Source organism: Thermobia domestica, chromosome 1 (genome assembly GCF_964235325.1).
Source record: "Thermobia domestica chromosome 1, izTheDome1.hap1.1, whole genome shotgun sequence".
NCBI lineage: Eukaryota > Metazoa > Arthropoda > Insecta > Zygentoma > Lepismatidae > Thermobia > Thermobia domestica.
In genome coordinates, this window is record NC_137454.1 from 206,123,478 (window position 1) to 206,147,983 (window position 24,506).

A 24,506-nucleotide genomic window follows, 5' to 3' on the forward strand; every position below is an offset into this window, starting at 1 on the left:
GAAGTTTTGACCCATAAAATTAATAGAGTGTATTTTTTCGTTTCTGAGTGAGTATACCCGTTGGAGTGGGCATTGTCTAGTTAACATTAGGTTTGTATTGGCACCCCAAATTAGAATTAACCCCTCGCTCTATTCCACCTTTATCCCCGTAATAATACTACGTGACATTACGTCACGATCGAGTGGAGCAACTTCAATGTGATTCCTGAACTGCTTCGGGAATCGGGTCAGATGAATCGGTTGCAGTCTCTGTCCGAGTCAAAGCAAAAAATTGCATTTAGGGCGCGCTTGCTCCCTACGGATGCACTCCCTCACTTCCGCTTGAACTCCCTGCTGAGCTCCTGCTCTGACTCGGTTAGATAGCATTCGAGGTTGTTAGTGGATACATAACAAAAGAAAAGCGAACTGCATCTAATCGAGTCGACGCAGAAGTATATCAGGTGGACCCGCGCGAGGTGCGTCCGTAGCGAGCAGGAGCGTCAGCGTCGGTGAGTTATGTGCTTACTCTAGAAGCACAATTAGAAGCTTTTCGGTGAATAACTACCATAGGTAAGATCGTGAAATTTGGACAGAATACTCCTTTTATCATGAAAGCAAAGGATAGGAAAATACGGTTTCTAAGGAGGAATTTTTTTTTTTTTTTTTTGGGCCAAGGATTAAGTATCTTAAAAAATTCTGAAAGTATAGAGATGAAACTCAGAATAAAAGCTCTTTATTAAAAGTAAGGAAGCTGTTTTTCAGTATTTTCGGAAATCCCGCTCCTGAAACGGGAAAACAGGGACATGTAAGGTTTTGCTTAAATTGATGATCTGAAATTCGGTAGATGGCCTTTTAATTAAAAAATAAAGAGAATTATTTCAGCGTTTCTTAAAAGTTCCTTCCTAAGACGTAAACTGATGCAATTTCTATAATTTTTAAATTTCCCTTTTCGTGTTCACAAAGTCTACAATGTATTGATTCACTTTAGTTGGGAAATGTAAAATTCAGTATATAAACTTTTAAATTATTATTATTATTTAAAAAAAGAGAAGAAAAACAAAAGATATGTGTTTCAGCTTTTCCTAAAATTCCGCCCCTAAGAAGGGACATCGGGGCAGTTCTTACGATATTGAAATTATCCTTTATTTATTCACAAAGTAGGAAATGTAGAGATTCGTTTAATTAGGAGACATGGTATATAAACTCCTAAATAAGACTACTGCAATACGGGTTTCAGTGTTTTTCTAAAATTCAACTCCTAAGGAGGTAATTTCTCCCTTTCTTTATTGAGAAAGTGCCCAATGTGAGAATTCGCTTACGTTGGAGATGTGTGTATATAAACTTTTAACTGAAAATATAAGAATACCTTCTTCAGCGTTTTTAAAAATTTCGATTCTAGTGGAGAAAAGAGGCAATTTCTATAATATTGAAATCTGCCGAATGTGGCGATTCGCCCTTCAGACTTTGTGATGGAAAGACTTGCTTTGAGATAACTTCGGACCTTTACTTGGCTGTGGTTATGATGTGGTAGTGTTTGGGGTAAGACGAATGAAGGACTGACTTATTATGACAGCTTCCTATGTGCATGGTTAATCACAGTCACGTTCAGGTTTTGATATGAGTATCGTGCCATGGTCCTTGACTCGATGAATTTTTGTTTTAAAAAATATATGGGTTGTAATGATTGACGGGTTGTTTTGATTACATTATTTGTTCTGTACCACTGATGTCTGAGCCAGCAACTGTCTCTGGTCAGGTAATATCAATCTTTTAATTAGTTTGATCAGGGATGGGGTGTGCGAGGAACATTGCAATGCAAGTGGACTGTGCCTATAGTGGCGGGTGCTGCATTGATATGCCTTGGTATTTTTCTCCAGAAGTTGGCATGTAGATGTGTGAGGACCTCACGTATGCTGTGTAATCTAGATCTTCCAATATTTGGCTGTTTTTGGTATATCTGTCATGACCAGTGATTATGCGACCGGTTTTGGTTTGTACGCTTTTTAAGGTTTTGATATGACTTGGAGCTGCGTGCTGTCAGGCCGGAGGGGAATAGGTTAAGGTGGATAGTATTATTTCTTTAAGGATATGTACCCTTGTTCTATGACTGAGAGATGCACAGCGTAACATTACGTACAGGGCGGATAATTTGCGGAGTGCTTGTTGTTTAATTTCCGAGATATGGGTAGCAAATGTGAGGCCTTGGTCCAAACGGATTCCTAAATACTTTGCATGCGGGGATTCAGGTATGAGTCTCCCTTCAAAGTATAATGTAGGATGATCTTGATGTCTTCGTTTGGTGTACTCAACAGCCACACTTTTTTTCGCATTTACTTGCAACCTCCAATTCCTCGCCCAGTTTTGGAATGCGCTGAGTTGTTCTTGCATGTATCGGTAGCAGAAATTTAATTTATGTCCGACAGTGAAAAAAGCAGTATCGTCTGCATATGTTGCGGGGAAGCAGCGATTATGTATAGGTGCATCTGCTGTGTATATTATGTAGAGTAACAGGGAAAGTACTGCTCTTGTGGTACTCCAGCTCTAATTGGTCTGGCAGAAGAAAGACATTGTCCATAGGAAACCCTAAAATGACGGTTTTTGAGGTAGAAATTTAGCAGCTTGTTATATATATCATGGATACCTTGTTATAGTAGTTTGTACAATAGTCCTGAGAACCATACCCGATCAAAAGCCTTTGATATATCGAGGTACACTCCCAGTACATATTACCGTCGATTGAAAGCTGTGGTAATGTAGTCTACTACTCTCACTAATTGTGTTGTCGTGCTGTGTTGTTGGTGAAAACCAAATTGGTGTGTGGGTATCAGAGAATAAGCTTCAGTGTAATGTTTCAGCCTCGTAAGCAGCACACGCTCGAATAGTTTACTTGTGATAGTAGACTTACTGGCCTGTAACTCATTGGTAAAGTTGGGTTTTTGCCCGGTTTCAGTATTGTGATGACTCTTGCTTCCTTCCATGCTTTGGGGAAATAACTATGTGTGAGGATTGCGTTGAACAAACAAGTTAAGAAAACGATTAACTTTCTTGTGCTATTTTTGATTAATTCTGGTCTTATGTTGTCCATGCCAACGGCTTTTTTAGTTGGTAACTTTTTGATATATTGTTCAATTTCTTTTGCCCTTAACTAATTCTATTTCATGGACAAGTGGGGTATCAAGCATGCCTGCCAATGTCGCTCTTACATGTTGGATGACGTACGGGTCTGATAGAGTGTTGTTCAGTTGAAATTGTTCTTCCAGGGTGTTTACAAAAATTTCTACCTGCTCTTCTGGATAGTGTTTTAGCCCGTTTGGAGTCTGTAGTATTCTTGTTCGAGAATTTGTGCTCGTTGATTTGACAAAAGCCCTTGAATAAGACCATATTTTTGGGTCATTTATCGGGACTTCTTGGAGGAGGGTATCCCAGTGTTTGATGCTTTGTAATTGCGTTAGATGTTAATCACTTATAGTTTGAGGGAATATAATTAATATTTCAAAATCCTATTGCGTGAACTAATAATATTGTTTTCAAGACAAATTTGGGTGTCCAACAATTATGACGTCATCGTCTACGCACTCAAATTTCTGATCCACAAGAAAAAGTTTGAAAGCAAATATTAGTTTATTTAATTGCATTTTGTAGATACTATATGGCTTGCTTTCTACTTTTTTCGTATTCTTAATTATCTTGGAAGAGTCTTAATTCTGTTTATTATTATATACTTGGAGTTTCCCTGAATGTGGAGTTATCTTAACCACTGATCGTATGAAATAGGATGAATAGGACCTATTATACTGGGGAACCATTTATCCTGATATGCCCTTGTAATATATAAACCAATAAGTATAAAAGGTTAAATTTTCTACCATACAAAAATACCGAAAGAGGGACAATGCCATTGGCATACTCTGCGATACCACTAGGCGAAAAATATTGCTAATTCAAAGTTACATGTGGTCTCCGTCTCCTTTAGCCTGACCGGCATAACTGTGGGACATAAAGCTCAAAGATTTCATTTTAATTTTGAAAGTTATATTTTTTCAAACTATGCTACGTCACGTTATTACATTTTTCAAGTCTATGTGTTAAATGAAAACTTACAATATCACACTTATTGTTCAGTGTTCCAAACTTAAGAGTGCTACAGTATTATAAACATCCAAATTTTGCATGCCTCTACAGTGATGATGCAAATGAGACGAATGGGTCAGTGCTCATCCAAAGTACCTTAGTGCCTAATACCATGGTCATTTTATTTCAAATTAATACGAACAGAGTTATCTTTTTTCAGGAGGATTTACTTCGAGAAAGGTTAAGTATTTGATGTTCCCCAAGAAGCTTTATTTCGTGAAATTGCTCAGATAAGCATTATATCCAATCATGTTGATGGTTTTCAAAACATGTAAAGATCATCATACTGTTTACAGCAATTCGTTATCTCGAACCATTATGGAAATATAGTAAACACCGGTAAAGTTTCCAGCACTGCTTAAAATTATTTAATTCCGAGAACTTGTTGCAATGACACCTACCAAGAACTATTGTTGTAATATTATGGAAGCAAATTATTATAGAATAGTTGTTTTTGAAGTTCCTTCAAATAAGCCATTTTAAGCAGTATAGCAATCTTTATCAAGTTTTTCATATCTCCGGAACGGTATGAATTATCAAATTGTTATAAACGGCATTATGATCTTCGTGTATATTAAAAACAATGTACGTAATTGGATGTGGTACTTTTCAGAGCAGTTTTTCGATTCTTTGAAGAAAAAAAAAAAAATGAACTCCGTGTAACTTTGTGTCTGTGGCCCGTTTGTCTCTCTTGCGTTGTTCGTGTTGTACAAGCCCCCAAACTTCGGTTGTTTTTCGATGTTTGTGATTTGTAAAGCTGAATATTAAATATGGTATTGTAAGTTTTCGTTTAGCGCGTAAATTTCAAATATGTAATAATCTGACATAATACCATTTGAGAAAAAATGGATTGGCAACACTGTTAATCTGGTGGTATTACAGAGTATGTCGAACAGTGTTCCCCTGCTGATATTTTCATTTTACGAAATTTAAGCGTTCTTTATTTATTTAAAAGTTACAAGGGCGTATCGAGTTAAATAGTCCATCCTGTATATAATTAGTTAAACGTACCACTTATTGCGTTCTGATTTAACTTTCTTAAACTGTTTCGGCAGTTCTACTTGTCATGGTTTAAATAAATATTCAATTAGTTTTATTTTCTTTCTGTTTAGGCTCTGGAGGAACAATTCACTCCTGAAGATATAAAGAAGGCAGAAGACATAGAACAGCTGGTACGTATCGTATAATTTATTGCTAATAGTGCCTTTTCGGTTTAAAATAATATTTTGCCCTTGGAAATTGAAAAAAAAAAAAATTGGGAGAGTAAACGGTGATGATTGATTGGTATCAGGCATAGTGACTAAAATGAGGAAATGCGCATATATCTCATTGTATAAACTATAGAAAATTGTTCAAATGACAAGCTCGAACACTAGGTACCAGGGTGTCTGTATACAGCAAACATAATTTTAGGAAGTACAAAACAACCCTTTAATGGCTAGCAGATTGATCAATTTGATCAAAGTTGCAAGAATGAGTGCAATATTTATGAGTGATTAAAAGATTACGAACATTGTAGTCTTTCAGAGAGGTAGCATTTTTGCACTTTCCAATATTGGTTGTGGCCAAATGATTAAACAGTGTATTGTTGTGGGTCCCTGTGTATTTGGCAAAGAGATCAACAATATGTTGAATCGCATAATATTGCTTGCTTTCAATGTTGGACATCAAAAGCAGTCCTGTTGTTCCCGCGACGTGATGTTCCGATAGCTCTCTAGTCTTCAAGGAACTCTCCGATTCAGAAAGAAATGCGTCAATTAGGTAAGCCACTTACCTGTACATTGTATAATCTTACCTGTACATTGTATAATTGCCCAAGCTTTGCAACTAGTGAAAAAAAAACATAAGACTAGGGTTCACGTACTACTTTTCACATGTCATGAAGAGGAAGACAAATAGTGGAAATATGTATGAATAGTATCTTGCAGAAGATCGCTGGAAACTCATAGCTACTCGGCAGGAAACCTGGATTTATTTATCGTGATGTGATGATAGTAGAGAAATTCAGTATTGTTCTCATGATTTCAGAGTTTGTTCTAACTGGGTACATGTATTTTTTTAAAAAAATCGTATATATTTTCATGATTGAGTTACTGCAACAATTTAAAACTTAACATACGTAGATTAGGAGAGAAAGACGAAAATCAATCAACCCATTCACAAATGAACATCCTAGCGCCGCTTTATCGTCATAACATTTTATCGCTGAATGACGTCGACATATTTCGGATTGTCGTTTATCAGATAACGTCTTACAGCACTGTCAGCAATAATATGAGTGAACCGAATGGTATGTGAAATGAGAATTCATACTTTTTTTTTTTTTTTAATTTTTGGTAGACATTCCTGAGAAGTCCCCGATTTCCTTCTTCAATTCTCTCCTGCCCGTGAATTTCTGATCTTATAAGAATATTCGTAAATTAGGTAGACTAATGGAGTCTGTTTTTTTTTAACTATTCTTTAAAGAAGCCTGCTGCACGGTAAATTGAAAGAAGAGTGATAACTGAAAATCGAACATAACTCCTAGTCGTATCATCGAATTTCCTAATTGTGTATAAGTGTGAACTTTGGTCCATGAACATGTAACAATTTCTGTGCCATTTAAATGTAAGAAAGAAAGAGAGAGTGTCAAATATAAAGTTGTTATTGTTATAATCTGTTTTCGCAATCATAGGTTCAAACAAAAGCCGGCAAACTTAGAAAACAATTCGTAAGAGTACTTTAAACAGAACCAATTAATAATAACTTACATCATGTTCTTAATAGCATGCCGTATAATTCTAGAGTTTATAAGTGGTGAGTATGCTTAGTTTTTAATATACCTAAGTCAGTAGCGTAACTAACAATGCATGGGCCTGCCCGCAAAAATATCAAAAGGGCCTCTCTCCTCTCACGTTATTAAAGACACGTAAAATTTAGAGAAGTTTTAGGACTAGACAAAATTAGGGCAAAACATTAGCCTAAATGTACAACAATTTTGAATTTTTGGGGTTTACTAAGGCAATGAAGAGGATGATACGAGCCTTTTGGACACTTCTCGTATTAATGAAATTTTAGTTTGTGTTCAGTTCCAAGGCACACGTACAATAGCTTAAGGAGCAATAGATAACTAATGTCATAGTGTCATAGAGCAAGTCTTCTAACAACGGTGTCAAGTACGAGAGGTAGTTATTGAACTAGGTATCACTTTTTTTTTTTTTTTTTTTTTTTTTTTAATAGGAGAAAACTGACTTACCGTCGCACATTGTACAATTATCTTACGTTAACCTTCTATATTTTGTGGATTAAGAAAAGAAAAATCAAATAAAGAGATGATGCAGTATATATCCTTGAGATGCTGTCTAATAAAGACCATGTGTATTTTTTGTTACTTTTATGCGTATTTTTCTTCCTTTTACAGGTTCTTACTGTGCATAACTGTACTACATTGTATGATCTGTGCGATGAAGATTGGAATGACAATCTTCATCGCATAATAGCGTACTTCTTCCAAGATTTATCACAAGAAATTTTGACAATATTTTTCGATATTACCGGCCAAATGACAGGTGGAGGACCAGAGTTAATAGCCATGTTGGGGGTTCCTCAGGTTCCTGTTCAAGACTTGACGTATTTTATTAAAGATGCAGGAGTTGAAGTTACTACAGAAAATTTTGAAGAGACTGTTATGTGGGGTACTATTGCAGGACCCAGTGTTGATGGGTCTCTGCTAAACATTCTCCAAAATGTGTATGCTCCATTCTTTTGTAACATTAAATCCTGGCCAGACAGTATCCTTTTGAGAGTACGTGGAAAAGTAACTAATTTGTGCATGTATGCTATTCCTTACAGTATTTACAAATGTTTTCTTATGATATCTGTTTACCTAAACTTCTTAAATTTGTAGACACCTTCTAAGAAATGATTTTGGTACTGCCATCTACATAGTCTTAAGTATACAATATAATGTTTTAGGTAGTTATATTACCAATGCATTTATATTCTGTACTTATAATTACAATCATGAAAATAAGTGGATCAACGAATTTGAGTTTAAATTTTTACCTTTAAATCTAATTTATTTTAAAATGCTTGTATGTGTAGAGCAGTAATATTCTTTCAGGTTTTCTATATTCTTACAATATTTCATCCTCTGATTTTCTGGAATTTATTTTCCTGATAGACATATCAAGATGTCTAAGAAGCTCAATTCCTTTTTGTAAAAACACTTTGAAAATAAGATAGATGTTTTTCTTTCCATTAGTTAACCTTAAAAGCCTGAAGACAGACCCTGTGTGGAGTCTTTTTTTTTTATTTATTTTTTTCAGAAGTATATGAGTGGTGAGGGCATGGATAGTCTTATGTTTGATTATGAGGCATCATTCATACTAATATAATAACTCAGGGAAACTTAGGGAAAAAGACTGGAAATCAAGGAAAGTTGGTGAACTTTTATAAAATATACTTTTTCTAACATTAATTGTACGCCAATCTCAGCTTAGCCAACCATTAATGATCACAGTAAATAACGTTGCTAAAATTTTTATGGGTGGTAAGTGGAGTGTACGTGTGAACAATTGATTATTATTTGTCTCTATAGAATAAATGTTCTCATATATAAATATTCACTGTTATTTATTCCTTATTTATATGCCAACGTCATCCGACACCTGGCATGAAAGTCAGGGAATTTCCTGCCAAAGGTGAGGAAAAGTCAGAGAAATAGATTTCTCCATATCAGTAAGAATCCTGTAAACGTAATATGGTCTAAGGAAAGATAACCAAGAATGTTGCAATTGTTTCGGCTCTTAAAGTAATTATATACAGTACTATTTTTGTTGAAAAGAACAAATTTTGTGAGGTAGCCACTCAAATTATCTAAAAGATATCTAGAGAGTTTTTTCTATTCCGAAGTCGATAACTAGATGAGGAGGACTATGCCCAGTTCTATGAATAAGGCGTTGAATAATTGAACCTATTCGTTAAAACTAACTCGGTAATGTGTGGCCTATGAAGATGCTCCTAAACTGATTCTTTTGTACGAGGACTATGGTAGAATAATATGTAATTAAATTTAAGACCATGAACAATGGAAGGTGAGATTACTAGCCAGTGGAGATATCTCAGAACTTCAATTAACTTTTCCCTACATGAACACTTTGGTCCTGAAAGGTAGAAGTGTAAAAGGTTTGTGTAGATTTCCATTAAACTGTAATTAAAAAAAATAAAACCATCGTTACACTCACGGGTATATATATATTAATAAAAATTGACTAGTCGATTACGTTTGCGAGTGAGATATTTTTAATAACTGATACAGATTAGGTTGCATTTTAGTTATATAAATATATGTATAGTTAAAATAGCAGATGTTAAAACATGTTTCCAGCTTTAAAAATGAGATTGAATAAATATAGTTTATACTGGTTAGAATAGACATGCTACTCATGAGTTGAGTTGATTTTGAGTTTAACGTCCTGTTCAGTAGCGAGGCTATATGAGACGTGGACCTATTGATTAACGTGGAATCCGAACCACATGAGCTGCCGCCGGGAATCGAACCCGGGTCTCCCAACCTGCTACTCATATTTACAGAAAAGGAAACTTATAGTTTATAGCGAGTAACTCTTGCTTAGATGTTTGGTCGTAAATTAAAAGTTTATTAACGTTTATTATCGTTGGGTCGACAGTTTATTATTTTCGGGTACGAGAATGTGTTCGGGAAAATACATTCAGAAGAAGTGTCTGTGGGAATCTTAATTTCGGTTTCTCCTAGTGATATTAATAAAATATATTTTTATTTTTTATCTTAACAGTTTTCATGAAGCTAAGAATTTACTGTTTACAGATGCAAGAAGGATATTTAGAATATCTCGATTTATGGATACTCATTTTAGGAAGTGCTTTGAGCAAGTTCATTTAGAGGAATGTAGGGAAACTCATTTTGGGAGTAAGGTTCTGACGATTTTCATATTTTGTGGGTAAGGAAAATGATTTGGGTAGATTTTGGACTTGTGAAGATCACTTCTGGGAACTAATGATTTGGACGAATAATATAACATTATATAAAACTTCTCACTCTTACCGAACAAAGCATAATCTTCCTGTATTATAATAGATATACACAAATAATATGGCATAATCTTCCTTATTGTTGTGATGTCTTCTAGATTTGAAAACAGAGATAGACAAATTTATGTCAACTTCCTGTTGGAAATTAAATAATCATTACGTTGATTTAAAGGAGCATGCTAGTAAGTAATATTGTATAAGACCTGGAATATTTATGATGGTATAATGAGTTATATTTTCCTTATAAATATACCTAGCTGTCAAAAGCGACTTCTGTGTCCATCTGCACAAGTTCCTTGCTAGACTTACTGATATACATTACAAGTTACAGGGACTAACAGTAATCTATGTTCCTAATGATGGTTTAGACATTCCTGTAGAAGAAGCATGCAAAGATAGAGAGTTAATACGAAGATTGGAAAGTAAGTAAAGTATGTGTTTTCTTTTTGGTTTACTTTAGCTGAACTCAACAAATCAATTTTTGTAAAGCTTTACTTTGTGATCGTTAAAGTTTAAAGAATATTTTTTAAAATTTTACGTTATAGCAATTGCAACTTCAATATTCTTAAAAATAAGCTAATCTTTTCGACAGCTTAACCTATTAATGACATTATAACAGTGTCTACATATAAGAAATAACTGTAATAATAATAATAATAATTGCCGTTACGAAAAGCTTTTTTGTTTGTTTGTTCTTAAGTAATCCGACAAACATATATGCATTTTCAATACATATACGAGGGCAGGGTAAAATGTTCACGGCTGTACTCAGAGATGGTGTTGATATTAATATAAGTTTGTTTTCATTATCTCTATAACGTAGGTCAAATGTCATCTTCAGCTTCTGAATAGTTCCGTTTTTAATCTGCTTTTGAAAGTAGAGGGTTGTATCTGTTTCTTGCAAATTGATCAATTGGAATACCATGCCGTCATAATATTATTTGTTTTGGACATTTTATCGCCAAAAGAAATTTATCAAAAGTAGGTGAAATTTTTGAGCCTGTTCCTTCCTTCGCTTTCAACAGTTAAGAAATGGGCGGCTGATTTGAACTATGGACGTACTTTTCTTAAATTCTCTTGTTCAGCTTAGTGTCGGAGGCTGTAATGAAAGGATGTTATTTGCGCTGCTGATTTTGCGCTTTTGTACCTGTTTTGTTATTTTCTTTATATAATAGCAACTTAGTGTATTGCCATGAATCTAAAATTTCCTTTCTATTCAAGTATTATTATGATTTGTTAAAACTTTAACTTAAAATCTGGTGTATTTAGTGTTTAAATATTATTGAAATTTCGAGTTTGTGAAACCCTTGAACGAATTACTCTAGTTTCTGTAATTTCAAAGAAATAAAATTATCTTGGAACAAATTATGCTCATGTTCCAAGGTATCACACTATATCCCTTTTGGATATGATTCTTATCTTTACTTTTATTCACGTAGGTGTTTTAGTACATTGGGTAAAACAGATAAAAGTAGCTGTAAATGATCAAGAAACTAGTAGTGATCAGGAAATGGCTACTCCGTTGGATGAATTTGAATTCTGGAGATACAGAGGTAAGATTCGACCTATTAATTAATATATATGACTGTATAGAACTGAAACGTACAATTTAAAATTAATTTCTACCTGATAACTAGACCTACAGTAATAAAGTAGATCTTTCAGATGCTTCTGTACAGAACACATGAAGTTGGTAACAGTATATATGCAAGATGTCCATAAAGTTTGGGTACATGGGAAAAAGCACATTTTAGTCAATTTAATGGTAATGAATAATATTTTCAACATGATTTCCGTGCTGTTCAATGCATAATTTGAAGCGCTTTGCAAGATTAAGGTGAACTCGATGGAATAGGTCTGAATTGCGGTCGATTTCAGGACAGTGACTGGTAATGCGTTCTGTCAGGAGGTTTGAATTTCTAATCTTCATCGAGTAAACTTTCTCTTTCAGCATACCTCAGAAAAAGAAATCAAGAGGCAGAAGGTCTGGCGAACGACGGGACCACTCCACATGACCTCTTCTCCCAATCCAGTGAGAAAAATTGTCATTCAACTAATCTGTAGTAGCTGCAGCAAACTGGGCAGGGACCTCATCCTGCTGAAACCAGTCTGGAAGTCTCTCACCCAAACGCTCAATTTGAGGCATCGATTTGTCTCTCAGCATGTTCAGATAAGTTTCACCCGTTACATGTTCATCAAAGAAGAAAGGTCCTAGCACATGAGCTTTTCACAAACTACACCAGACCATCAGTTTTTGGCAGCCTTGGTGTTTGGATGGACTCATCCAGTGTGGATTACCTTGAGATCAGTATCGAAGATTTTGTCTGTTCACTTTACCATTGACATAAATCACAGCTTCATCACTGAACAACGCGCAGTCTTTAGTAAAATTGATATTTTCATTCAATTTATCTGCAAATCATGCATACATCTGCATGCGTCTATCGGGGTCATCTTCATTTAAGTGATGCAATATCTGTAACTTGTACGGATGAAACTTCTCGTCTGCCAGGATTTTGTGGATGGTTGACCTTGGAACACCTTGGTCCGACGAAGCGATTTCTTTGGGCTAGCAAAAATGTTAGCCAAGACAACGTGTTTCATTTCGTCTGAAGTCTTTGGTCGTCCGGAACGGGGTTTGTCCAACACACTGCCTGTTTCTTTAAAACTTTGTGATTAATTTCCCGACGGCAGTAAAACAAATAGGTTGACGATTAGGGTGTCGAAGGTGAAATTCTTCAGCAATTTTGCGATACGACTATCCTTCTCGTCCACTTAAGAGTACCGACTCGACTAGTTCTTTTTTAGACAGAGCCATCATTCAATCTGGAAAAGCAAAAACAAACTATTAGGATTTCCTATGTATCCAGACTTTATAGACGCACTATATATATATAATTAACGTGTGCTACAAATTTCTAACTGGAATGACTTAGTATCTTAGAAACTTTTTATACTTGGGGGTAGAGCGTAGCTCATCTGAAATTTGTAACACCGTGTATTTAGACAACTCAAGCATGAATTTAACTAATCTTCTTAGGATAAGAAATGAAATAATCGATTTCTTTTGGATATTTTCGACATCAGACTACAAGCTATCAGGACTCGAAATGGTTTTAACTATAAAAATCTACTAAATCGTAATGGCACAAAAACTTAACCATTATGACTATCCAACATCGTAAATTGATGTAATACTCACAGGTAATTCAGCTTTGATAATCTCCAATCGATGTCTTTTCAGTATGCGGTCTTAATTTTAACTCCCTAGTCCACTCTCCGTACTCAAACAGAACAACCCCTTTCCGGGATTCAGATGCTTCCTGGTTGTAGCGTAGAGCTTAGCTCAGGTCTCCTTATGAAATGCCTTACTTTATTATTTCCGTATAGGAAAACTTCCTACAATTGTGGTGTGATGCCTACGTTATCCGTTTTTCTTTTCCTAACCAGTTTGAATATCGCTTCCTTGTTTTACAATAAACAAAATAAATTTACAAAATACATGTGAGGATTTTGGGTACTTTACATTACCCCTGCCTCGAAATTTTGAGCACGATCCTATGTGCCAAAAGAAGAAGAAGAAAAAAAAAAGGATTACTGTCCACCTGTATATACATGAAAAGAAAATAATAATTAAATTCTTCCATTAATCTTTGAACACTGTATATGTAAAGTTTTCTTTTGACTGGTATGTATGTGTATAAGTTCCACCGCCAGCATTGTCCGTCACCAATAACATGAATATATGTTTTTGTATCATATGAGTATTCTGCTGACAAAGTAATATTACAATAAATGTAGGTTAATGTCACTGCATCCTGTCTGTAAGAAAGGAAGAAAAAAATTGTCACAAAACACTTCGCTCTCTGAATGAAGCAAAACACTACACTTCAGTTTGTTTCACTAGTTATGTGTGAGTTTGTGTCTTTCGTAGTCTGTTCCTTGCTATACCGGAATACATGTTACTTGGAGGTATGTATTCTGTCATATGTATTTAATTGTCATTATCACTGAAGTCCTCACTTCGATAACTGGTAATAATATTTAATACTCTGCAAGCATAGATTCCTCAGGATCCTGTTGTTCGGCTCAGTCCACATGGTCCATTGTTGATAGCTGACATTGGAAATAAGGCATCTATGGGAAACTGCTACTGCTGCTGTTGTTCTTTTGTTGATGATTTTGATATGTTGTTATGTAGACGTGATCATTTAGTGTTTTTGTTTATGCGTATAGTGATTACATTGATTTACAGATATTAGGACAAGCACAACTGTTAAGTCTGCACCATTACTTAGAAGTAGTGAAATGAGTCCCTTTTTAATGTTTGAATAACATGAAGTTGGAAGAAATCATTGACATAACATTAACATTAAGAACTATAGTAGGCGTAGAAGGCTTAATCGTTGGGTATTAATTTAATGTATCATCATAGAGGTGTATCGAAGAACAATCTGGGGTTATGTGTGAATCTGTTTTCGAAGAAACATATTTGACAGATTGAATATGTGAATTTGAATCATTATTTGGGGTTAATTTAATTTTAAATAGTTTGTATATTATAAATGACAAAACTATTAAAATGATTACTAAGATAGTAATTATAGGGATGACGAAAGTATAATATGATTGCATTGTGGAGCGTACCTAAAAAGGAAAAAAAAAAAAGATTCAGAAAATGAAGTTGTTACTTGGTTATTCTTCTTTGACCTATGCTTAGCATAATTTTAATAATAACCAAATATATATATATATTTTTAATTAACTAATTTCTTTGAAGGATGCTTAGCATACCTATTGCCTAGTTAATCTGCTGTGAAATAGACTCTACTTGAAAATTTGCTTCGCAAAATTTATATTCATAGCCTACTCACGTTTCAATAACTTAATATTGTATTTCATTCTTCATTACTTTAATCATTTTCAGGCCTGTGAATATGATTATTTAGTTCAGTTACTATCTTATTCAGCTTGTACATTTTAATAACTAGAGCTACAATAAGAATTAGTAATACAAATCCTACTAGTATAAAAATAATTCCAATGCTATAAGTAATATGAATATCAAAGTGAGCCTATATTGGCATAGTAGGGTTCACTGTCAAATTCGATAGTTGAGAAGAAAGGTTCTGTAATTTATATTCTGTAAAATTACAATATTGTGTGGTCACTGCCAGTTACAAAGATTCAAAAGATCCTTGAATGGCTAGAATGACGTCATGCTGAATTGAAAGAGCTTTATTAAAATTGGTTTTCATTTGTTGAAGTTCGAATTCCATGATTTTGTCATGACGTTAAAGGTTATCTACTACGTGATTTAGACGATGTGATTGATAAGCGTCATAGAAAGAAAGGGCCAAGCTTCCTAGTCTTAGTAAAGAAGCAAATAAAAATCGTTTGTATCTTTTAGACTGGCAAGTAACAGAATTATTTTCCGAAATAATAAAATGACAAGGGATTAAATTTAATATCTTTTGTCTAAATTCGGTATCTGTTTCTTTAGTCGATTCTAAATATTGGCGGAATCGCGTGCATGAATTTTTTTTGACCGTGTCGAACTGTAAATCAAAGTGAATGCGCAACGGTTGATAGATATATTGGAAGACATGAATGCTATGTCCCTGCTGTGCTAATGCTATGCGCAGATTTCCAATGGTGAATTGCGATTTCTGTGTCAAGGGGTCTTGTAGTACTAGTGTATGTTGTACTGTCATGTTGGTTATTAAAATTAGTAAATTCATATTTGTAGACCTGGAACAAAAGGAGAGAGAAAATTTAGGCTAAAGCAATTTATGTTCGTAGTACACTTTAATATATAATAACGACTAATTAAAAATAATATGAATAAACATTCAAAAAATTCTTTGAAGATTTTTTTAAATGCAATCACTCTAAGTTTGTTGAATGTCTATGAATAGTATATTCTCTAATTTCCTATATCGCGAAATAAGGAAGTTTTCGACCTAACTAGCTTATCAAAGAAATAGAATAGTCCCAGGAAGGAAAAATAAGGGTATTGATTCCTTTGTGTTCGACAAAGAAAACCGTAAGGCACTTACACTCACGGTGTCCGAAGAAGAAAGACTGTTATCGCGCAATCTATTTGCACTTACTGAGTGAACAAAAGAAATCAATACGAAAGGCTTTCACCAGAGTGACCTAATATCCCTATCCTAGACTAACATCTGATCCTCCTCTTTTCCCATGTACCATCTCGATATTCGTCCAGTGGTTCTTGATTTCACTTCTATTTGTGGTCATCTTTCGTTGATTGAAGATCTGGTTGACTTTCTGAAAGTTTCGGCGTCGGAACATCTTAAGTTGATAGTAGAAACTTGTTTTATCTTTGGGCGTCGTTTGTGTCCACCGGCGTCTTCGCTTGTCCTTTAGGCTGATCACATCATTCATCATGTTTCTTAGCTGTAGATGTTTAATTGTTTCCATAGATGCAAATCTTGGAGAATTTTCTTCGTCTCATGTTGTTGAGCAAATTGCCTACTTTCCAGGCTAATGGATGTTTATGTCACGGCGTCTTCTTCTCTTACTGATGAAATCTTCTTTAAAGATCTGATGTCCACTTCATCACGTTTGACGTTATTCTTCTTATTTTGATATTCTATGACGATTTTGTTCGCACTGATAGTAACACCTACAACTGTAGCTTTCTTGTTATATTTGTGACTGAACACTTCTGGGATCCCTTTCTTTTTCTGATGGTCCTTCACTAAGACAACTTCCCCAATCTCGAATTCTGTTTGCTTGTTTTCTTGAAGAAACTTCTCCAGTTGCTTTTGATAATTCTTGATCATATTTTGATAAGCCTCTTCTCGTATCGTTTTCAAAACTTCAATGCGATCTGCATTTTCGATGTTTTGTACTGGAGTCTGAAATTCATTTTCCAACAATGATCTTGGCTGATAAGCCTGTAGCAAAAAGAAATTGCTAAATATTGTTATTACGTTTGTAACATTATTTAACGAAAAAGTGAGTGCTGGTAAAAATAAGTCCCATGTGTGTCCTTTAGACGATACATAGTGTCGTAACGCTTGCTGAATGGTGTCTGCTGTTTTCTCCACCAAACCTAAAGATTCGTGCTGATTGACAGCTATGAAATTCAATGTGGTTCCCAACCTTTCTGAAAGTTCGGCTATTATTTTACTACGGTGTCCGGAAAGTCTGTCCAAAATAATCTTCTCTGGCAGACCATATTTGAGAAATACTTTTCGATATAACGAGTCAGCTATTAATTCTGCTGTTAAGTCTATTAAAGCATTTGTTACAATATACCTAGTACAAAGATCACATGAGAATGTATTTGTTATGTTTTTCAGACGTTGGGAAAGGGCCTACGTGGTCAATTTGGATAGTAGAAAAAGGCTGTGATTGAGCATATGTCTGTGGTAACATTTTTGGAGGTTTAGTGACTCTCTTATTTAATAAACAGGATGGGCAACTTCTAACCTTGTTTCTAATGAACGTTTTCATGTGTGAAAAATAAATTCTATGCAATGCATGGTTATATGTTCTCGTTTGACCTTGACTACTATCATACATAAAACAGTTTAGTGGAAAGGAGCGAACGTTGGTAATTGTGTGAATGAGTCATTTCACCTACGACTCCTACAAGCCATGAACACTGTTCTCACGGTAGGAAGGATGACATAATATGAGTACATGGAAACACGACAGACGACGAAAATTCGTTCACACACAATATCAACTTCGTGTCCAAAAATATTCCCAATCTTAATAAATGTTGTTGTGGAGAAAATATATATGGAACAGTCATGGTAACGAAAACTATAAGTTAGTAACTATTTTTAGGGAAAGAAAAAAGTGAGTCTGCTGCTACAAAGCACTTTGTCCAGACGATAAGCGTAGTATTGAAAAACAACAAGTTCTTTGTTCCATCGTGAGAAACGATAAGAGCAACTGAAGAACACCTGCAGACAAAGAAAGAGTTGAAGTTCTCACCAAAAGAAAAATAGCTTTTCTTTCCTCTGAGTAAAATAATGATTTCGTTGCATGAATAGAAGTTAAAAATAGAAATACACTGTTCGTCCAAAAACGTAATTTTGTGGCCGGGCTGACGGTCACACCATCAAATAAAATATATATATGTCTGACTTTTCTTGCTTCAAAAAGACGTTTTGTCCCGTTATTAATCTGGGATAATGACAAATAATTACATACAGATTGGTAATATGCGCGGAAACTGAAGTACCCTGGAAATGATTACATGTTATGCATTATAATATATACAATTATTTTATCATGAAATTTACACGTAGTGTTTTAGAAGTTATATCTCAAGGTAAGAGTTGCGTTCATGCGTACAAATTAATTTTATGAGATCTTTGCCGCAAGGTACAAATGCACGCGTGCAAAAAAAAAAAAAAAATAAAAAAATAAATAAATAAATAAAAATAAAAAAATAAAAATAAAAGTAAAAAATAAAAAAAATAATATATATATATATATATATATATATATATATATATATATATATATATATATATATATATATATATATATCGAGAATGATATTTAACAGTGTCAGGGCAGGAGCGTAGAAGAAGGCCGACGCGAGAATACGTCCGAAGGGAGCAGGCGCATCATTGACGGAGGTTATAGTGCAAGAAACAAGAATAAAAATAATGCATAAATAAGAATAGTGAAACAAACCTTTAATGTCATATTCACTCATTTGAACTCAACTATAGCTCTTGTAATGATTTGATAGTGGTAACATTTAACTTCTAAACATAAAATACTTATACAAGCATGTTCCGACAGTGGCAATTATTGTCCCAGTCAATCCTCTTTCATATGCACTCACACATTTTAACAGTATAATTACTATTTGTTTGACGGGCTATTCTAAACCAGTACAAAACATGGGATAGGTTTGTGAAGGAAGTATAATGCAGATATGGGCGGTAAGTCCAGTAACTGAAAAACTATTATCATTGCTTCATTTGGTTTCTTGTGTTTTCAGCCTTTTCTTTAAACAGTCTTCATTGCCATAGCATAAATAACATTAGAAGGCAGTCATTACTTCGCGTTATACACAATTTTGGGAAGAGACCGATTTTTTCTTAAGTGTAATTCTGTCATCAGTACGCCGTGAAGAATCAGATTTTTTTTTAAAAAAAAAAAGCTTAGTACAGGGAACGATTTTATGCCTAAGCAGCACTTTATTCTTTTATCGTAAGCTAACCTAACTCGCATTTAATGTAAAAGGGACAGAATACGATGGCGTTACTACAAGATCAATTAATCTGTTTTCTAAATGATTTAATATAATGTATTAAATTCCAAATGCCTGGTGAAAGTTAGGAAAGAGATGCTAATATAGTTATTCATGCACAGGTCTGAAGTAGATCAGTACGCAGTTTCTCTTTCATTTGTTTTCATACTTTCGGTCACTGTTTTGGACTTATCAACAAGTACATAAAACGTGATTCAATACCTCTATGATTGTGTAAACGTTGTTTCAAGATCATTCAAGACTCTTGTTCAAGTGTCTTGAACAATATTTCTTTGAACGTGTAAATTTGAGGTATTGAATTTGCTTTGTTCAGGCTTTCTTCGAAGGTGTACAAACAACATTAGACTTAAAGTATTTCCGTTTTAGTGGAAGGATTTTTACTTTTATTGGGATCTTTTTGTATCTTAAAGTTCTAAATTGTTGGTCTGAATGTTCTGTATCACTGCTGGAAGTATTATTCATATCCTACATACGAACACAAAATAAACCTTCGCATTGCGACTAATTTCGCAACCTAAGCAAAGTACACTGACCATTAGTTTGTAAATGCAGCAAATTCTTATATGACAACAAGAATCTTGGTGTATTGTCCGTTTCTTTAGTAACAAGAGGAAATGAATTAGCAAGGCTATATAGTATTGCAACTACTGACGTCTATAATTTCAGCATACTATGAGCAAGAGAGAAAGAGAGAGAGAGAGAAAGAACATGAAATTCCTTTTACTCAACTAACAAACTGATGTTATCGTCTAAATAATTTAAACTAGGCGTGATACGCTTCATTTCCGTATGTATGAGGCATCGGAATCAAGCATGGTGCATGTAATTTAATGTAACTTGAATGGCCTATAAAATTAGCGAGAGCTCCGAAATCGAAACATATGTGGTAAATGACCATAATCTAATTAATGTTGTCCGGAATCTTAATTTTACTCATAAATGGATAAATCCGGATGCTTCCACCATAACGTGTGCTACAAATTTCTAACTGGAATGACTTAGTATCTTAAAAACTTTTTATACTTAGGGGCAGAGCGTAGCTCATCTGAAATTTGTAACACCGTGTATTTAGACAACTCAAGGATGAATTTAAGCAATCTTGTTGGTTTTAACTATACTAAATCGTAATGGCACAAAAACTTAACCATTATGACTATCCAACATCGTAAATTGATGTAATACTCACAGGTAATTCAGCTTTGATAATCTCCAGTCGATATCTTTTCACTATGCGATCTTAATTTTAACTCCCTAGTCCACTCTCCGTACTCAATCAGCACAACCCCTTTCCGGGATTCAGATGCTTCCTGGTTGTAGCGTAGAGCTTAGCTCAGGTCTCCTTATGAAATACCTTACTTTGTTATTTCCATATAGGAAAACTTCCTATAATTGTGATGTGATGCCTACGTTATCTGTTTTAATTTTCCTAACCAGTTTGAATATCGCTTCCTTGTTTTACAATAAACAAAATAAATTTACAAAATACATGTGAGGATTTTGGGTACTTTACATTACCCCTGCCTCGAAATTTTTTACGGGGGAGGGGTAATATATATATACGCTGTTTTCGTATTTCTTAAGTTAATATTTTATTGGTGATCCTACAATATGATATGTCATTTCTCCTGAAAAACTTCATAAGGTTAATGTAACTGGTGGGATGAGTATTTATTTATATTTCTAAACATAAATTAAAAATATAATAATAATAATAATAATAATAATATAATTTAACGGTACTGGGTTCAGTTCCTTGTTCGGTACGCTATTTATGTGAAGTGATTAATGGTTAGATTCAGTTATTCGGGCGTTAATTCACAATTTAGCCGTGGCTAGCATGAAACGTCAACCAAGAAAAGGAAGTCTCATACTCATATCAATTGGTACGTGAGGTTGAATCAGCAGCAAAGTACACATTTACAATAGACTTACCTTCTCCTGTACTTCCGAACATATTCGTAGTGACAGTGAAATATTACTGTGATTTAAAACTTTGATAACAATCATTTCGATGACGCGATTATATGTTACAAGCATGCGTATGACAGTATAAAGAATTTTAAATTACACTTTATTCTGACAAAAACATTAATATGACGAAACCCAACTTAATATAAACATTGTGAAATCAAAATTCGTATCAGAACACCATGTTTCAAAAAATAACGAAATCAGACTTTTAATTATTGAAAGATATGTATTTTGAAATATATAGATTCACAGCATGGGTACATACTTTTATTTATTCGTTTAAGGAATATGTAATATCAATTATATAAAAAGTACATAAAATATGGAAACTTTCACTACTAACACCAATTTTGTGTAAATGAAACCTTTTATTTTATATATTTTTTGTGTTGACTTGCGTATTAGCCCATTTTCAAGTAATTATCACTGGAATGATAATTATAATATTAGCCCTTTTTTTATATGCTAACACTTATTTTCACTAACGATAATTGATTCAAACACTCATTTTATTAATTTATATCCTTTGCACTTTCCACTGAACACTGCACACACTTCACACGCAACTTCAAATTGAAAAAAGGGGAGTGGGGGTTATAATACTAGATTCCATTTTACTAAGGTGGACTTTGCAGGATCATACAATGAAAATTCTTGTTCCTTTCGTTTTGCAATATCATGGCGTTGCCTGTTTCCTTTAACAGAGTTTAAGTTTCAGCATCGTTTCTTTCACCGATTCAAATGCGATCGCTTTATATTTTAAATTGTATTACAACATCGTAACTGATAAAATTATATTGAACTATAAAATTTGTTCGATGGATAGTTAGTTATACCTTTTCGATCCATATTTCTTTTCTTGCAAGAGACTCCATCCGTCTCACAATAGGACACCTGTCGAACGCACGCATCCCTTTGCGGGCAAGTTACCAGCAACAGTGTTCATACGCCAGTACGAGAACTGCTGATTCACACTAGATTGTAAGCAAAAATAATTAATACTGCACTATACACTCATAATCCAGTTCAATTACAATTTTCCGTTTATTTAATAAATTTTCACGACATAAAACCTTTAAATAAGTCCAGATGACAATTGTCTTCTACGAACTATATTTTGTTCTTACTTACATCACCATATTGTCTTTGCTCTGGGGTGCGAAACAACTATGTCTACCTCAATCTCTCTGCTGGATGGTACGAAAAAGAGTGCTGTTGTGCTACCAAGAAGAGTGCTGCTAACGAAAATTTTGCGTTGCAACTCAGGAACCTCATTCCATACGAGATGGGAATTTAGGGAATTTAGAGCATGATAAAATGGAAGAGGAGTTATCCAGTTATAATAATAATAATAATAGCAGAAATAGGCTGTCTGCATATTTCATTAACGACCCAGCAATATTGCTTGAATACTTTGCCTGGAAACAATCGAGAAAGGATAGTTTATTGCTAAGGTGTATTCGGACATTTTTTCCGAAAACTACTTTAACGATTTTGTACATATTTCGTCAATAAATATTCCATTGAAAGCTCAACACTATGGTACCAATTTATTTTCAAAAATTCCATATTGATTGGATAATATTGTTTGAAAGTCCGTCTCGGAAATGGATCTAGGCTTTCTCCATATTTCACAAATAAATATATTCCAGTAACAGTTGCAGATTGCAGTTGCAAATCGAAACTGAATAATTCTCTTGAAACTATTCAGAATGTGTAATTAGTGCAGAGATGAACTGTTCTTGAACAGTTTTTTTCTTTAAACGACTGGAATTTTTATTTCACGTTTCATTAATATATATTTAAACATATAATTGATTCAGATTTTGTTACAAAAATAATGAGTTTTGTTTTACACTGTGAAATTACAGCAGGTTTCCAAACTATAGGAATCCAATATTGAAACTAAAAGGGACAGCTTAAAATCTTCGGGTTGCAATACAGGGATAAGGGTGCAAGTGAAACCTGTTGTCGGGACGCTGAATCTATATCGAAAATACGTTTCTCTCTATGTCGTACCATTTCCATTGTACGGGATTCACTATTGAAACAGGAAATAACAGATAATGGCACTTCCCGGTTTCAGTAGAGGGATGGGATAGCGGAAATGTAATCTATTCTTGAGATGCTGAATCGATGTGAAAAAAGAAAGAAGAGAGATTGAAAAAACGTTTCTCGCTCTCTCTTACCTTTATTTATTTATTTATTTATTTATTTATTTTGCTCTTATACCTGTCAACAGACGAATGGACAAACACAGGTATCGTATAAGAGTTTCTTAATTATACATAGGATTGTTCGGAAAAGGTTTGAAGGTGGGAGTGAGTTTTTGTTCCAATGATTGTCTCGAAAAGGCGCGAATTATTTTCTTCATATTTATAACTATTTCATAAACGCGCATGTCGTTTTTGTTTAAAAACTAATCGTGACGGGAGTGAGTTCTTTTAGAAGAAAGTTTGGAATTGTTATAACGATTTTGTTTGTGTTTCATCCCTACTTCTATAATGTGGCATAATCCATATCTTTAAAATAGCTCAGAAAGGGTAGAAAGGGTAGTTTACTAATGTTCGTACTTCGTCAATGATTATTTCGGTAATAATTCGGTAATAAGTATGGTGTGATTCATGATTAAATTTGAGAAAGGGGAGCGAAAATGTTTAATGTGTTGTTCTATACCTTTTACTCTTAGATAATTTCTTAAACATGCCTTATCCTGTGTAACACATACAAATACATTTAGATAAATTTCGATGAGCGTATAATTTATTATATCATGGATAGTTTGTAAGAAATTGTTCATAAGATAATAAATCGTTTTCTAGGGATGTTTTACGTTGTGATGTAAGAAGAAAGAGGAAATTCATGTTGGTATAAAATTTGAGTTTAACGTCCTTTCAGCAGCGAGGCTATATGAGACGGGCCCTACTGATAAACGTGGAATCCGAACCACATGAGCTCCTTCCGGGAATCGAACCTGGGTCTCCCACGCCAAAGGTGCCTACGCTAACCGCTTAGCCACGAAGGAACTCGAATATAAAATTTAAAATAGTAACTTAATGTTGGTGAAACATCTCGCATCGTAAATATTTGAATATTACTTTAG

General features: G+C 34.2%; 1 protein-coding gene across 4 annotated transcripts in view; it reads left to right on the forward strand.

The window, feature by feature from the left end:
• The window catches only part of kl-2 (dynein heavy chain 2, axonemal kl-2), a 564,598-nt gene that overhangs the window by 3,903 nt on the left and 536,189 nt on the right, over positions 1–24,506 (forward strand). For all 4 annotated transcript variants that reach the window (XR_014132735.1, XM_081769103.1, XM_081769086.1 and 1 more), the window contains exons 2-5: positions 5,223–5,282; positions 7,511–7,880; positions 10,419–10,583; positions 11,601–11,714. Coding sequence is in view for 3 of the 4 variants with exons in the window: in XM_081769086.1 (XP_081625212.1) it covers positions 5,223–5,282; positions 7,511–7,880; positions 10,419–10,583; positions 11,601–11,714 (709 nt within the window). In the remaining variant the exon portion in view is untranslated. The remainder of the gene's footprint in view (positions 1–5,222; positions 5,283–7,510; positions 7,881–10,418; positions 10,584–11,600; positions 11,715–24,506) is intronic.